Below are 18,143 nucleotides of genomic sequence, written 5' to 3' on the forward strand. Positions count from 1 at the left end.
TTTAAGTAGTCTCGTTAGGCTCATTTATCATTACCTTTTCACAAAAATGTTCAACATCAAGATGATGTAAAGTACACAGGATGTAGTAAATATCACTGCTGGTGTGTGTCGTCACAACTATGGCATTTTTACACAACAAGTGGTTCCTTCTTGCCCATAACAGAAAATGAATGGATCCTTTCTTTATGCACAGCTGGGCTCACTGTTATTCATAAACTTAGGAGATTGTTGTTCTGCGTGGTACTTCACCCTGAGGGAAATTACACTTCAGTTTTTCCACATAATATTCCAGCGTTGTTGCTTTGGGAGTATAACAAACCCAGCTGTCGCAGTATTTCATTCAAGCCAAGCCTGTGTGTTTTTCTTTATGTTCTTGTTTACCTATTCACAACAACGTATGTATCTCACCTTTTTATATGCACTCTTGTGGATGTGTTAAATGCTCACTTCTTTTGTTTTTGTTTTTTTATCTGTGGTCAAAGATGATTGCTCAGTTTTTGCACTGGGTGTTGAATTCATTATGTAACAATTTTATATTCTGCAAAGTCCATTTTAATTTCTACGAATTAGGATATTAAAAGGGAAATGTGAATGCCTTCAAAAAATGTAACTGGAAACTAATAATGTATGGACTTGAACGAGAACAATAAACGAGGATATTACTATCGTAAATGCAATGTCATTTTATTTTACACTACAGAAACATAAAACTTGTTTTTAATGTAATGTGTAAAATATGACAGTAAGATAAAGATCATTTCTTGTCTCCATAACAGAACTGTCCTGCTGATGTCAGTCGATTTGAATCTTCCAAGCTTATATTATCCAGCAAGTTTATGATGCTCTGAAACAGAAATCGTCTTTTTGTTCCAAGCTACAAAATATTAATTTGTTCATGTATAGTTTGTCAGGTTACCTGTCTCCCAAATGCTTTTGCCATATCCGCTGCACCTGCTCCATACTACATTAGGGTGTAAATATAATTTTATGAGGAGTGTTATTAGTTTCCCTGTGGCAGAAAGTTTTATTGCACTACTCGTATTGTTTAATCATTTATGCATTATGAATAACATCGTGACCATAATCTGTTACCTCGTTCTTCATGTGGTGATCTGCCCCACTGTCAAGCAGAAGTTTCACCAGCTCTACATGGTTATTCAGCACAGCAACCTGAAAAATTATAACCAAAAACTCCAATGATGTCATCCATCTTGTCCTCGACAATTTTAGTGGCTGTTTTGATGATAAATACCATTAGTGGTGTCTTGCCAGCTTTGTCACGGACGTTTACATCAGCTCCAGCCTGGAGGAGGATGGAGGCGACCGCAGCGTTTCCACTGATGGCTGACACACGCATGAGAGGAGTCCAGAGAGACACTTTATCCATCACATCCACCTGTCAGAGTACAAGAACACATGCTTTAAACTGACAATACAGGGTCAAGCTCACCATTTGACAAAGTAATGTGCCGCAAACGGTACGTCAAAAAAAAAAAAAAAAATCTTAAGTTTGGTTACTTCATAATCTTGATCATATAAAATGCCTTCAAAGGAATAGTTCACCCAAAAATGAAAAATTGCTTAAAATTTGTCTTTGTAATAAAAACAATTTCAAATTGCTTCCAGCTGAAATACGAGTCCTCTATCCATAATATTGTTTTCTCCAGGGAGAAAGTCATCTTATCTAAATCAGGAGAGAAATGTGCACAGATCAAGCACTGTTTACAAGCAAAAACAGTTCTAAACAAACATGATGGATTTTGATATGAAAAGACAGATGGAGCATTATTATGGAGCATCAGTTTAAAGTTAAAAAGCCTAAATGACAGATTTGTTTCTTACAAACACACAGCTTTTTGCCTCACAAGACATTAATTGATGGACTGGAGTTGTGCGGGTTACTTGTGCATTATTGTGATTTTTTTTATCAGCTGTTTGGACTCTCGTTCTGACGGCAGCCATTCAAATTCAGTGTAGAGGATCCATTGGTGAGCAAGTGATGCTAAAATTCTCCGAATCTGTTCTGTAGAAACAAACATACCTTGGATGGCCTGTAGGGAGTAAATTTTCAACAAATATTCATTTTGGGGTGAACTGTTCTTTTAATGTTGTTTTTTGCACACATTAAATGGTTGAAAAATTGACCTCGGACCTCACAACCATCCTGGATTATATATTTAATGACAGGCAGGTGTCCTCCATCCACAGCCCAGTGGAGCGGCGTGCAGCCGTCCGTGTCTCGGGACTGCCATGTGGAGCCGCAGTTACGCAGATACTTCACTGTGTTCAGGTGACCAGCAAAACAGGCCTGCATTAGACTGATAAAACACATGCATAGATGAAATATATATATATTAGAAAACATGAATTATTCTAAAATTCATCTGCATTGAAAAAGCATATGCAGGCTTACCTGTCCTTTCCAGTGCTGTCTCTCTTGTTAATATCAGCTCCATGCTTCACTAAAATGTCCACTAAGCTACAAAACAAACAGATGCTGATCATTATTAGAAATACATGACTATATTTCAATGAATTTACTCTTTACCACATAGCAATAACTAAACATAGACTGATGGGAGATTCGGTAGCTTGATGTGAATTCATCTTTCTGTACACCAGCTTTGTGTTTAAATAAATAACATCGGAAGCATGTTTACCCAGTGAAACCTTTCTGTGCTGCCACCATGAGAGCGGTGAACCCCATTTTGTCATAAACATCCACGTCAACCATTCTAGAAGAGGAATTACATGAGAGGGGTTATGAATGATGTGTGAACTGGCATTTAAGAGGATATTTCACATAAAGATTTAAATTTTGTCATCGGTAATCACCCTGTACCACAGAAGAAAGAAAGTGGAAGAAGCTTGAAGTGATGGTGAAGTGTGTGTGTGGTCTCACCCTGACTGCAGAACTGTGGTCAGCTCCTCCTCATCCTCCCTGTTCACAGCCTGGTGGAGGTTCTTCCCACTGAAAGGCTCTCCTGTGGACAAACCATCAAAACATTATAAAATATTAAACAAATACACTACTAACCAAAGGTTTAGGGTCAGTAAAAATGTTTAACACTTTTGAAAGAAGTCTTACTAATCTAAAAAAAAAAAAATAAATAAAAAATTTAACAAAAAAACAAAAATTATCACAATCCAAAATAACAGGCTTAAACGTCAAAATGTAATTTATTTCTGTGATGGCAAAGAAGCTATTACTTCAGTCTTCAGTGTCACATGATCCTTCAGAAATCATTTTAATTTGCTGATTTGCTCAAGAAACATTTCTTATTTTTATCGATGTTGAAAACAGTTGCGCTGCTTAATATTTTTAAACTGTTGATTCTTTTTTTAGGAATCTTTGATGAATAAAAATGTCAAAGTACACAATTTATTAGAACTACAAACCTTTTGTAACTTTATAAATGTCTTTACTGTCACTTTTGATCAATTAAATGCATCTATGCTGAACAAACCTTTGAACTATTGTACATTTTGTGTGAATGAATTCCTAAAGGTTTGTGTTTCTACCAATAACAGCAGAGAGGAGCATGAGATTTACTAGCTTTAAAATAAGAAAATAATAGACCAAGGCTTTGACTGGTGGTACAGTAAAATATCTCACGGGTGGTGAAGACAGAGACCACAGGGCTGAGGATGCACTCCCCTGAGGCTCTGGTGACCCTCAGCCTAAAATTATAGGAGGTGCTGGACTCCAAGCCCTCTACAAGATGATGAGTGCCGTACCCTCTGTGATAAAACACCAAAATATTGTTATTACATGGACTGTTGCTAAAAGGCCGGTTTTGATGATGTTGTAATAACTTTAATATTCAAAGAAACGATCTTCACCGTCAAACAGAGATAACTGACATGTATACGGTGCTGTATGTGTGTGTTTTGGGGTCCATCTGCTCCACAGAGAAGCGGGTCCAGCATTCAGGAGGGCCTTTTCGAGGTTTATTCTCTTCATTCATCCAACTCAGCTCAATACTGTGGTGAGTGACCTTCCCAATCACAAGAGTAACCTCTGGATATTTTGCTGGAGAAATTGAAAAAATATATGGCAGATTCTTAATATCATGTATATCGTTCATAAAGTTGTAGGATTATTGTGAATTTTAGATACATTTAGCCTTGCAGTAATATCCAACACAGTCATATTACTTTTTGTATGCGTGTTTTGACAAGGGCTGAAACCTAAACCAATCTATGGTTAATATGCAGTTATCTGATACAGCAGCATCCATGGTATGATCTTGCTATTCAGGTGTGACTTATGGCTAAACTGCAGCCTATTGGTTTCATCTTAATAAAGGTCATGAATATCATATAACAATACACCAAGAAGAACTAACTACAAAAGATTGTTCCTGGATAAGTGATTAAGTTAAAAGATTACCCATTACTTTTTAATCACTGTTGCTGGAGAAAACTTTAGCCTTTTTTCTTTTCTCCTAAACAGGTCTGGAAACATAACATAATTTTCGAAAATAAAAACATTGATTTGTTAAATAATTAATAAAATGCATATCATACAAATCACACAAAATGCATAAAAACAATAATACTATCATACTATCAGTACATTATTACGCAATAACACATGATTGACACATTAATTATCCCCCCCCACTTCCCCATACCAAAACTTAACAACCTTACTATTAAGATGCAGCAAATTAGGAGTTTATTGAGGCAAAAATCGTAGTTTTTAGCTAATAGTCAGAATTGGTCCTCAAACTAAAGAGTGACCGAAATATATAAAAAGGTTTTTGCTTACTGTATTACCATGTTAATCAAATATACAGTACGCGCGGAATAAAGCAACTCTATAGCCTTGTTAAAACTATGTTGCAATAGTGGTGTTATTTTGAATAAAGTTTTTTTCTGAAATATATTTAAAAACCTTTCTATCAAACATTAAACAGGCTGCCTACTAGCCTTAACACAAATCAAATGTCTACCTGGGTCCATCGTTGTCTCAGTCGGTCTCCTTGTAGTGTACTGTAGAGAAATCCTTAGTTTGGAGGAGTCTGTTGTGTGTTTGCCTCACTCTTCTCTCGCGCGCACATCTGACCGTGCGAGCATTAACGTTGTCATGGTGACAGCACTGGTGCTGCAGTGCAATCTTTGAACCATTTAATTGTTTATTTTAGTTACACAAAACACGAGTTTCCAAAAGGTTTTCATATTAGTCTTGTTTTAACATGAGAGCGATGTATGGTTATTGAGACTGAATCCTTGTTTTACCCTGTAGTCACTTTTCGATCAGCTTGGGCTCTATTGTGATGGGATTAAATGACCACATGACCGCTCAAAATCTCTGCCTGTGCGTCTGAGCGGTGATTCTGTGCGCTAATGACGAGACGTTCGAAGCGGTTCTTTCGAGCAATTCATTCAAAGAACCGGATCAAAAACGATTTAGTGATTCTTTTACGTCATTACGTGGTCCCTGGCATGCTTTACAGAATTTGAAATAAATACGTTTTACTCACAATTTCTAAAATATTTTAGAACTTGGATAACCAGAAAAAAAATTCACACATATCATCATAAAAATACCCTGATGTTTTAAGAATTTATTTGTATAAAAACTGTTTCAGCTCTAGAAAAAACTTTAATAACTTAATTAAAATTTAAATCATTTTAAGTCATCTTGAGGTCCCCTGGACATGGTTTGTTTGTTGTAATTTATGTGTCCACATTCAGTTTGTTGCAGTTATGATTCAGCTGATTAAACATGAACCTGTAAAACCTAAACATGCTTGAATTTACAACAAACAATTCTATAAATTAATTTACGTTCCTTGGTTAAAACATTTGTATGTCTTAATAATTTATTAAAATCAACTCAGTTTCATGTTTTGATAAAACTGTCAATTCGATCAAAATTTATTGTTAACATTTCTGCTATTAAACTAGCTTTTTAACCATTTGGTAAAACCTTAATACCCATCAAAAGCTAGCAGTTGATGACTCGACAGCCACCCGATTCAGTGCAATTTGGGAATGACCGGTTCTCTGTTCAATAAAAAGATCCGATTCAAAAGAATGATTCGTTCACGAATCGGACATCACAAGTGCACTGAGCGGGACAACTGATGACACAAAGGGTCTGTATCTCCTGAGCGCGGGTTCCTAAAACTCTTCTGGAGGAGGTAACCTGTTTAAGACCATAAATATGTCACATAACTAACAGAACGTGATTCGGTCGATTTGTTCAGTTTGATTTATTTGTGCAACTGAAGAGAGAAGCGCATTAGGGCAGCGATGGAGATGGAGCTATCAACAGATGTGGAGAAACTATCTGAAACCAGCGAAACTCAAGATATTGATACGGATGATCTGCTAGAGTTAAATCAGTTCGACGGACTCCCTTTTTCTTCAAGATATTACAAACTATTAAGAGAAAGAAAAGGTCTGCCGGTGTGGGGAGCGAAATGCGAGTTTATGGACAGTTTGATGAGCAGCCAGATTGTGATAGTTACTGGCACAGCTAAAACAGGACAAAGCACTCAGGTGAGTTTATATGTTATAGCCTAGTGTGTTTATCACAAAATTAGGATATTAATTTTATAGCCGTTTAAATAAGTAGACTATATTAATATTTAATTTGAACCTCATTCCATGTTCAGGATGAATTAGGGCTGAATTTTGAACTGAACTTCAGTTACTTTTAGAGGGAATTTATTGAATCTTTTATAATTAATCTCAACCTTTTATGCAAAAGATTATAGTATAGAGCAGATGAAACCTATTCATAGTTAATTTATCACTGAAAGTAAAACTATTTTATTTGTGTGTATTTTATTTCTGAATAGTCTTACAGCATGTGGTTTTCTGTGTTAAATCCCTCAGTGGTGTGCAGAGTTTTGCCTGTCTGCGCAGTATCAGAACGGCATGGTAGTGTGCACTCAGATTCATCAACAGAGTACGGTGGAACTGGCCCTCCGTGTGGCTGATGAAATGGACGTCAACATCGGCAGTGAGGTTGGATACAGCATCCCACTTCAGACCTGCTGCTCCCCTGACACTGTACTGAGGTGTGTATATGAGCCCTAGGCATGCAAAGCCTTAAAGCTCTGCACAGCATTATCTGGTCATTTTCCCTGGACCTTTTTTTCCATTCAGTTCTGAGATCTGCCCCTCCCCCCTTCATTACCACCACACGTGCATCTCCTTTTCAGGGGCGCCTGTCCATCTAAACAATATAAAAGCTAACAAAAGGCTGAGGGGGCTCGGTCTGGGGTCTTCACGGCAGCTGCCGTGTTTCTTTACTGCCCATATGCTTCATCAGAGCTTTCAGAGCAGCCATAAGTCAGTCCGGCGAACAAAAGAGCCAGAACAGTGATTAGAACAGCTGAGAGGGTCTGACTTAATGAAAACACTGACCTTAAGTAAATTCCCAGAGTAAATTATCATCCAATCACGTCTGCTTGTCTTCGCTTAGCTCGTTATTTTTGTTTGTATTAAATCGATGCTGACTCTTGAAGAAGCCCGCAGTGACATCTGTTGCTTTGCAGATACTGCACAGATGATGTGTTGCTCCGGGAGATGATGTCGGACCCCCTCTTGGAGCAGTGTGGCGTGGTGGTCATTGATCAGGCCCACGAACGCACCGTCAGCACAGACCTGCTCCTCGGGCTGCTCAAAGACGTGCTCCTCGCACGGCCAGAGCTCAGGCTGGTCATCCTCACCGCCTCTCGCTCCGCTGAGAAACTGCTACGTCACTATGGAAGCGTTCCTCAGATCCGGCTGGATGGGCCGCAGCCGTGCGAGGTCGTGTACGGTAGTGGGAGAGGAGGTGTGAAGGATTACCTCTGCTCTGCTCTTAGACTGGCTCTGGAGATACATCAGAATCAAAAGCATGGAGACATTGTGACATTTCTGGCAACTGAGCAAGTAAGAGACATTTGAACATTAATACTTGAAGTAGTGCTAAACTTCTGTAATTGTTTAAATTTTGTTGACATTTTTAAAATATTTATTTACAAATAATTTTAATAATGAACAAATAAATTACATTCTTTAAATAATATAATATAAGTTTTTTTATTAGTAGTATTTTTATTGAAGGAAGAACAGAGTGACGTATTATTACACACAAAAAGAGTAAACAATGCTCCTCTTGATTTTAGATTTTCCCCCTTATAATATAATATAATATAAATATAAAATAAAATAAAATATAACATATTATAATACAGTTAATACTAATAAAATACTAAAACTAATAAAATATATAATTTCCTGTGGTTAATGTGGGTTAACAGACATAAAGTACTTTACATATATATAGTATTTTATGTATTAAATAGATACTGATTTGCATTTTAATGTATTAATTATTATGTAATTATAAAATGCAAATCAGTATCTATTTAATACATAAAATACTATATATATGTAAAGTACTTTATGTCTGTTTCTATATTTGTAAACTGAATAATTATTCACTGAATTGATTAATCTATATATAAAAATATATATAATTATTTATAAATTGATAATTTCCTGTTAGGTGTAAACAGACTCTTTTAGCTTTCAGAACTCAATATTTGGTGGTAGTTTTACAGACTTAAGTAAAAAAAAAAATTTTTAGTGGTGGTAATATTTTTATTATCATCTTAACCTCTGTGAGCCCAGGCAATGGGCAGATCATTATTTTAATGGATCCTTAGATCCTTATGTCACATAAATGCCAACCTGCCTTCCTTCAGGGAATCTTGCATAGAACAGAAGACGGTCCCATTTCCATGGTAATAAAAACTTCTCTTTCTCTTCTTATTTCAAGAGATTGAATGTGCCCATGCCATTTTGCGGAGAGAGGGTGCCAATCTTGCATTTTCTCATGGCGAGCTGGTGCCTGTGTCTCTGTGTCCTGAGCAAGGAGACAGTCCCTCAGTGATCTCTGAGGACAGCAAGAGTAGGAGAGTCTTCCTCACCTGCAGCCCCAGTGAAGACTTGTTCTGGGCCGTTCACAGCATTCGCTTTGTGATTGATGCTGGAGTGCAAAAAAGATATGTATGTAGTGATTTTGTTTTTATTTTGAACTTTATAGATACTAGTCCTTATTATGAGGTCTGTGTTACATACTGTATACATTTTGATTGGTGGACATGAAACATTGATGTTTTATTGTGACAGGTGTACAATCCTAGAATCAGAGCCAATTCCATTGTTATTCGTCCTATCAGCAAGAGCCAAGCTGAGAGCCGCAAACAACTTGCAGGCCCAACAGGTGAGCACTTTGTGCTTTCTAAAAAAAAAATTTGTTTTTTGAAAATTCTACACACACAGGCGAAGGTTTGGGTTCAGATTTTTTTTTTTCTTGAAAGAAATTAATATATTATTCAGCGAAAACACATTAAATTGTAAAATTAAATTATATTTAAAATAAATGCTGTTCTTTTGAACTTTCAAAGAATAATGTGTCATGTTTTTTCCACAAAAATATTAAGCAACACAACTGTTTTCAACATTGATAATAATTAGAAATGTTTCTTGAGCAGCAAATCAGCATATTAGAATGATTTCTGAAGGATCGTGTGAAGAAAAGAGAAATGATGCTGAAAATTCAGCTTTCCCATCACAGGAATAAATAATAGGGATGCACGATATATTGGCCACCATATCGGTATCGGCCGATAAATGTTAATTTTGATGTTATCGTTATCGAACTGATAAGAAAATTTTGCAAAAATATTACATTATTTCCTGCAGAGACACTTCAGAAGAGCACTGTTCGCCATGATGGTTTTTAATTGCTTGAAATATTATTGGAATCAAAAAAGTTAAATACAGTGAAGTGCAACATGTGCAGGGAAGGTCTGTCATAATATAATGAGAACATTACTGTTAATAATAACCACTTTTATTTTGATCGTATTATTTTCATCAACAATATGGTTTAATTAAAATAATTTCATTATTGTCTGTGCGGAGTCTATTCCGTTTAATTTATCTATGGCACATGGTTTTTAATGGTTTTTGAACATAACGCAAGTAATGTTGTCTAGAGACTTTTTTGCATTATTTAGTGTTTAATGGCTTTTAATTGTAAAACTTTTTTTATAATCAGGCTCCAAAAAAAAATAAAAAAATTTATCAGTATTGGCCAAAATGTTCATATCGGTGCATCCCTAAAGAGAAGCATTATAAAAGCTCAAAATAAAAATTCAAAAAAAAAAAAACAATAAATCTTCATTTTATAATGTATTCAAATAGAAAACCAATCTTTGAAATTGTAGTAATATTACACAATATTATAAATTTTACAGAATTTTTGGCCAAATAAATGCAGTCTGGATGAACATACACAAATATAAAAGTTTCTTAAAATTGTTGGAATGCACTGAATCATATGCCTGAAATGTTTTATTTCGGCAGGCAAGTGTTTCTGTTTGTATCAAGAGGACACATCACTTCCTGCTGAGAGCGTCCCTCATATTCTTGAGTCTGACATCACTTCCACTGTGCTCTTCCTGAAGCGCATGGAAATTGCTGGCCTGAGCCACTGCGACTTCATTGACAGACCAGGTAAGATACAATTAATATACGATATATCAATTCTCTTTAAATTTCAACCAAGTCTCTTAAAATACAGCACTATAAGGCACACATACAGCTGCTATGTGCTTACTTCCAAATAAAGAGGATCCATTTAGAAGTAAGTCTCTAGATATGGCTTGGGATCCGCCTTCAATGTAAATCAATGTAAATTTATTTCACCAATAACAAAACACTACGTAAAATATATTAAAATCTATGTACGTAGCTACACTGATTCTAAACAGCGAATGTTCTGTATGTATATTTTTTCACATAATGAAGATAATCACATTAAATTATTCATAGAATCTCTCACACGAATCTGAGCAGTCCATCTAAATACAAACAGGTTATTCACTGTCCGCTGTTTACAATAACCAAGCAAAGCTGGGATCAGCCAGGTTCTCTTGGCTCACAGTAAGGGTGCAGATGGGCCTGTCCTGCTCACTGCCGGTATTAAGAGGTGGTGAGCCGTGTGTTAGCTGAGCCGACAGCACTCTGACTGGGTTCATTGTTCCAGAGATAACCTGCTTCCATAACACACACCAGTCAGATGAGCAGCATCATTAGTGGAGCTACAACAACAGCATTTCTCTGAAAACAATAAGATGGGATGAACTAGATGAACTTGTTTATCTCATGATGCAAATATGTTAAGCTCTTTTGTTATGCCGCAAATTAGTAAGAGTTTGTTGTCTGTTTACTTTCTGCACTGTCAGATCAACAGGCATTTCTATAGGAAAAATGCATTGCAGATCACCATTGATACTCTGTTGACTTATTCCAATAATTATACTAGTTGGTGTTTTTTACAATCATCTATAGCTTTAACGACTCATAATAATGTTTTGTTCTTATTTTATTGAAATTAACTAGACTGCTATTTTTTTTTAAATCACATAATTAATTTTTAATGGTGTTAGTAAACTTTATGTTTTTTAGGTCAGTTAAGTATTGTTTTAGTATTATTTATATATTTTCGTAGTATTTATTAACATTTTGAATTAACATTTATTTTAGTATTTTAATGTTTCATTTTAATTTTTGTTTAAGTTGTAGTTTGGTATGTGCTTTTGTAACTTTATTTGTTTTTAATTTCTGTTTATCTTTATTTATTTATTTATTTATTTATTTCAGATTTAGTATAGTATTTCAACTCAAAATTATTTTATTACAGTTAGTTAGTTGTCAAGGCAGTTGACATGGGTCAGTTTTTTTTTATTAGCCAATCAAAAAAATAAAATAAATACACACACACATTATTATTATTATTTTACAATTATTATTATTATATTAAATTATATTATTTTTCTAGAATAGATGAATAGCAAACTTGGAAAACTGTTATTCATATTTTCAAAAACATATTAAATATTTTTTCACTCTTATAGATCCAGAAGGCCTGATGCAAGCTTTAGAGGAACTTGACTATCTTGCTGCTTTGGATGATGACGGAAATCTGTCCGAGATTGGAATTATCATGTCAGAGTTTCCTCTGGAGCCACAGATGGCTAAGACTTTGCTTGCGTCTTGCGAATTTGACTGTGTGAGTGAAGTGCTGACCATCGCTGCCATGCTCACAGGTAATCCTGTCTCAGTACAATCCACTCAACAGCTGTACCACCATGTGCCGGCGTTTCCATTATGTCTGTGCTCCATTCAGTTATATTTGGAACTCACGTCAACTCACAGTGTTTGTACCTTCAATTTAAATGTTCAATATATATTATAAATAATATAAAAATAAAATTAAAAACAACAAATTATCTGTATTAAAAATATATTTACAACTACATTCATGATTAATAATAAAGCTTTTTCTCTTTTTTATTTAGCTCCGAGCAGTTTCCTTACACCCCCAGTGGAACTGAGACAGAAGGCCTTACTGTGTCATCAGAGGTTCCAGCATGCAGAAGGAGACCACTTCACCCTTATTAACATCTTTAATGCTTTCAAATATGCTAAGGAAGGGCCATGTGAGTGATTTTTGTGCATTAATGCAATTAATTGAAACTACCTAAGCCTAAAATTCACTTGCATACTGTGAATGAAACAAGACAGTAAACAGTAGATGACTAACAAAATCTATCACTTATAATATATAAAGTATTGAATTCAAATTCACATGTGTATTTCAGACTCTAATGTGGAACGATGGTGTGAAGACCATTTCCTCAGTCTGTCTGCTCTTCAGACGGCGGATGCGATACGCTCTGAGTTAACAGAAATCCTGAAACGGCTAGAGCTCCCAGTGTCTTTACCTGCCTTTGGCTCTAAAAGCAACAGCCTGAACATCAAACGTGCCCTACTAGCTGGCTTCTTCATGCAGGTATGGATATATCATATACAAAATAAAACACTTCTGAAAATTGTAATATATTGTTGTGCTTTGTACTAGAGCAACTCTCTAATTTTCAAAGGTCAGAGTCTCTCTAAAACTGAACTAGAAAGAGGATTAATCTCTTTCCAAAGTGCACTGTGTTAATGCACAACAGTGGAAATGGGTGCACTAATTCTCTCTCAAATCATTGCATTGGCGGAGTAAACGTCTGTGATGAAGGCAGATTAGTAAACGGCAAATTTAGTGTGTTCAGTGTGCTGTTCTAATGCATTTTCCATTGTGTAATCTCTGTGGGGTTTTCCCAGGTGGCGAGGGACATTGACGGGTCAGGGAATTACTTCATGCTGACCCATAAACATGTGGCTCAGATCCACCCGCTGTCTGGCTACGGAACCGAGATGCACAAGAAGAACCTGCCAGAATGGGTTCTGTACCATGAGCACACGCTGTCAGAGAACAACTGCATCAGAACCGTCTCTCAGATCTCAGCACATGAGTACGTACTGGATCATCTGCTTCGTCTAGAACTAAACCACAGAATTAATCCTCACAATGAAAACATCTCCAGCTGTATTTGTTTCAGAAAGTGACTTTGTTCATTCCACTTTTATAATTCCCAAAGACAAAAGCTCCATACTGACTGAACAGATACAGTACTTGGAAGTAGTTTATCTGCTTGTGATAGAGCAGATGTATCATAAACATATCATTCAAAAATAAACAAAACAAATCAAACAATATTAAATCAAAAGACACCAATAAAAAAAAAAATAAAATCCACACAATCTGCCATAAAACAACATTTAGTAAGCAGACTGAACAAAAACGTATGAATGAGATCAAATTAATTCCTTTGAAATAGCCACTTCTTCATCACAATGTATAACAGTTATGAATTTCCATGAGAGAAAAGAGAACTTCAGAAGTGTCTCCTTTATTAATCGTGTCACATTGCTAGAGATTTTAAATTTATTATCGTTTGAAACTATATACTTGAAACGAAAAATAAAGATTTTATATTTGCGAAAAATGTTTAAAAAACATAAATATCATAAAATAATATAATCATGCACTTACTATACTTTCTTTATATAAAACATCAGATTTATTTCTTCATTGATCAATGTTTTATATCTTCCTTCTCTCCTTTCCTCTTTTAGCACCTATCAATTATTTGTATCTATTATAACTGTAAATGACCAGTCATTAATAATGTCTTAGCAATAATTAAGTTTAGCTTACAGTCTTTTACAATTCAATTCTTTTGTTTCATTTTAAATTTATTTCTGAATCTTTAACCCTCCTTCTTATTTAAGGCTAGCAAGCCATTTACTCTTTTTTCTTTAAACCCTTTAAACAATTTGTTCTTCTGTGCTTCGTAATCATATGGTTTCTTTTGCTGTTTGCTTGTGTCAGGTTCATTCAGATGGCGCCGCAGTACTTCTTCTACAACCTGCCACCTAGCGAGAGTAAAGACCTACTGCAGCACATTATCGATCACGGTTCAGCTGCCCCATCTAAAGGCAAAAGAAAATCCCAGACCCCCAGCAGCCCTGCCAGTGAAGAGCAGAGCCATGAGCGCTGTACCATACAATGACTGAGGAAATAGAATGCCTCGCCACGTTCTTACCATGACAACAAACAAACTGCTGGTCTGTTACACAGTAACCTTGGTATTTCTGAGGCACAACGAGGAATCCAAATTAGTTTGACTGATAATCAATAATGATGAAAAGAAAAGATGTAATCTGTTGCTTAAATTCAAAGGGCAGGGGGGAAAACATTTAGTGTGCCCCCTTTTCACAGCACCGGGGATAATGCTTCTAAGTAATAGCAGTTTGTACAGTTTGTCTTCTCTCTGCTGAATTAATAGCAATTTAAATAACCTACTGCTGTGCAGTAGTTAATGAATAAACTGTCAGTGACTTTATGGTGTCTAAAATGTGCTTTTTAAACTGTAGCTACTAGTTAGCATTTTAAATAATATATAAAAATAGAATGCAGTTTAGCCATGTAAATCATAGTTTCATTGGACATTAATTTCCTTTTTGCCTTGAGTGTGCTTCCCATTGGCTAGTGAATAGGTGTTTTGTTTTTTTGTTTTGTTTTTTTGTATATGTATTTATTTGCAAGTAGGGGTGCACGATAAATATCGGCCGATAATTAATGCGCATCTCGTCAGTAAAGCCGGTTCTCTAATTAGCGGTAATTTCCATCAGGTGCAGAGCAGCTGTTACTACACAGAGCCGTTCTTAACTGACAAGCTGCGCAAACCCACGTTCATTATCAGCATGGATCTGAGCAGCTTGTCAGTTAACTACGGCTCTGTGTAGTAACAGCTGCTCTGATGGAAATTACCGCTAATTAGAGAACCGGCTTTACTGACTAGATGCGCATTAATTATCAGCCGATATTTATCATGCAACCCTAATTGCAAGGAATTTGTTCAGCTAATATAATAATTTTTTTATAATTAATCTCAAATTCACTGTGATAGTTTGTATAAAATAAGTTTAAAAAGTTTTTTTTTTTTTGGACATGGTTTATTTTTTTTAAACTTCGTATACTGAATAAAGTCCAAAAATTATCTAGTCTGAAATTATCTAGAACTTAATTAATCATATCTATTATATGTTGTTACATATATAACATATAACAGATATCACTGCAACTTTAGATGCTGATAATATTAATTCATGTTTCACATCACATTGAACACTGAAGACGTAAATCAAAGGTGTCATTTTAAAACATAAGCAGAAAATGGTGACTTTTTATTTAGACGCTTCCTGTGGTGAATGTGTTAAAGTCACAGGTTAAAGTTTTATGATTATGTTGAAAATTGATGTATGATGTAGATATACGTTTGATTCAATAAAAGCCAGAGTCTTGTATCACTGTTTTAATGTTTCAATGGTTGTAATGTATCGTCACGCAGCTGGTAACTAACTACAGATCAAGTTCACTCATTAGTTCACTCAGATGGCAGAGTGGACGCGACGCTTGCAGTTTGTAAACAAAGGTTTTGATTGGTCAAATGAATGTCGACGTCATCCACAACACTGGTAGACGCGTCACATACTTGCAGCGCGTACTTTTCGCTGAGTATGAGAGCCATGTAGTTTTTCGTTGCGTCGCTGTTAGCAACAAATGCAGTATTAAATCTAATAATCCAAAAAGAAGACTTTACGGATGTAAGATGTTTTTGCTTGTTATTTTTTTCTAAAAAGTCTATTTTATCTTGTTATTATATATTATCAGCTACTCAAATAGTCTGTCAGCGCTTGTAGGGATGTGGAAATTGGCATATTTCACAACGAAAGCGTGAAAATGTTTCATCTGAAAAATGGGCATATCAAAAAGCAGAATGAAAAAAGTCTCACCTGTGTCAGTGACAGAGGAAACCATCTGTAGCAGCGGCGTTCACCGGGATGAAAGCCAGTTGTTTGGTCCCTCAAACACCAGAGTTTCAGATCTGCGTGTGTCCGTCAGAAGAAGAGCCCAGGCAGACTGTAACAGTGAGGGGCAGGACTCTGAGTTTTCAGCCGACGATCTCGCTGAGAAAGTGGACAGAATCCTCGCTGAGTGTGACAACACTGATATATCACTCAGCAGGACTTCTTATAAGATGCCAATGTTTGGATCGAAGTCTTTGGGGCTTTACTACTACGCCAAACGCCAAGACTGCAACAGCGTTTACAGTAGCAGCACACGTCACAACAATGAAATGAACACAGTGAACATATCAACTTCCATTCATAAAAAGGTAGGACTACTGTTCATTTTTAAAGTTTTCCCATTGGCTTCTTCTTTTGACAATGACAAAGGCAATAAATTATTAATAGAAACGATTAAAGCCATTAAGTAACCTATTTATTTCCTGGCTTTCTGAACAGGTCAGGCCTCCACAGGACCTACTAAACTGTGCCAGCATAGAGAGCACAGCAACAGCTTTGTAAGTGTATCCCATCAATTATTGATCTGAACTTAGTGACACACATCATTTCCACTGAAAGAAGTTAGCTTGTGTCCAGTGCCATGCTTGGAAGAGAGTACTGGTCTGTAATGTTAATTAAGAAGAAAAATAAATATTTATGCATTTTACTTGTACAATATATTTTACCATTCAGTGACTTTTGATGTCTACTGAAAACGAAAATCCCTGTATTAACTGTGAAATCCTGTCTTTTTATTATTAGAGGTTAACTAAAATAAAAATAAATATTGATGATGTGGTGACACTTTAGAAAAGGTCCCACCAGTTAATGTTGATTAATGCATAATGCATCTTTGTTAACGTTAGTTGATAAAAACACAGATTTTCATTGTTAGCTCTATTAAATAATATTAACAGACACAACTTCTAATTTTAATAATGCATTAGTAAATTTTGAAATTAACATTGACTAAGATTAAGAAATGCTTTAGAAGTATTTTTCATTGTTAGTTCATGTTAACTAATATTAACAAATGTAAGCTTATTGTAAAGTATATTTTACACACACACTGTATAAACTGTTGACTTTAGATCTCTATTAAAAATGAAAAAGCACTACTGACGTATTTTACAGTACTTGTTTATTTTACAATACATTTTTAACATTTGATTTTAGATGTCTAATGAATAGCAAAACCCCTTTATTAACCATAAAAATTCTCTTTTTGTTATTTAGAGTTTCTGGAATTGGTAGTGGTTCATCTGTGGCCTTGCCTATCATGTATGATGCTTCAGAAGAGGACCTCATGAACACAATCGAGAGGGAGTTCGGTTAACAACCACGATGATCTTCTGAGACAACAAAGAAAAAGAAAATATGTATAAGAAGGATTATTGATAAATCACCAAAAAGTATTATGGATCATTTTTAAATTAACCACTGATGTTTTGGCATGAAATGTTTGATTTTAAGACATATACACAGGCCTGCCTAAAGTGATTTCATTTACAGCTGAGTCCATGCTATCAGGAAGGCTGCTATAGAAGCCTGTAATTCTTTGAGAGATTGTATGTGCCTTATGGTTCAGGATGGAGTTTATTCAGTTTATTAAGTCATTATTCTAATAAAATTTGCTTCTGACATTTTTTAAAGAATAATATTCTGTAAAGCAGCTTGCCTGAGAGAAAAACATATGGAGTGGATAATTTAGTTCCATTTCCTGACCACATTTCCATGCAAAATCCTCCACCCGTCTAAAACAGAAATGCACATCAGCAGTTTTAGTGGCTCCATGGAGGCCCCTTACTGCCCTAAACTAC

The 18,143-nt window shown here is 35.5% G+C and overlaps 2 protein-coding genes across 3 annotated transcripts; one reads left to right on the top strand and one right to left on the bottom strand.

Moving 5' to 3' along the window:
* Positions 1-692: 692 nt before the first annotated feature.
* Positions 693-7,526, bottom strand: LOC109107043 (fibronectin type 3 and ankyrin repeat domains protein 1-like). Of its 2 annotated transcripts, none has more exons than XM_042742556.1 (11): positions 7,387-7,526; positions 3,865-4,033; positions 3,617-3,741; positions 2,903-2,984; positions 2,661-2,735; positions 2,414-2,479; positions 2,153-2,318; positions 1,253-1,396; positions 1,093-1,170; positions 917-961; positions 693-844 (listed from the first exon to the last, which is right to left on the bottom strand). In XM_042742556.1, the coding sequence occupies exons 2-11, from the start codon at positions 3,966-3,968 to the stop codon at positions 755-757; spliced, it is 975 nt and encodes a 324-aa protein (XP_042598490.1). In that variant the 5' UTR covers positions 3,969-4,033; positions 7,387-7,526; the 3' UTR covers positions 693-754. The 2 variants fall into 2 exon arrangements, with proteins under 2 accessions (XP_042598490.1, XP_042598489.1); XM_042742555.1 differs by lacking the exon at positions 7,387-7,526 and adding an exon at positions 4,959-5,384 and having other exon boundaries at positions 694-844.
* Positions 6,084-17,688, top strand: dhx32b (DEAH (Asp-Glu-Ala-His) box polypeptide 32b). Its single transcript, XM_042742554.1, has 13 exons — positions 6,084-6,513; positions 6,844-7,037; positions 7,518-7,896; positions 8,788-9,018; positions 9,142-9,235; positions 10,384-10,533; positions 11,937-12,128; positions 12,381-12,521; positions 12,684-12,874; positions 13,192-13,382; positions 14,303-16,652; positions 16,783-16,841; positions 17,560-17,688. Exons 1-11 carry the CDS (start codon positions 6,265-6,267, stop codon positions 14,481-14,483), a joined length of 2,193 nt encoding a protein of 730 aa, XP_042598488.1. The 5' UTR covers positions 6,084-6,264; the 3' UTR covers positions 14,484-16,652; positions 16,783-16,841; positions 17,560-17,688.
* Positions 17,689-18,143: the final 455 nt, after the last annotated feature.

The sequence above is a fragment of the Cyprinus carpio genome, chromosome B17 (genome assembly GCF_018340385.1).
Source record: "Cyprinus carpio isolate SPL01 chromosome B17, ASM1834038v1, whole genome shotgun sequence".
Lineage (NCBI taxonomy): Eukaryota > Metazoa > Chordata > Actinopteri > Cypriniformes > Cyprinidae > Cyprinus > Cyprinus carpio.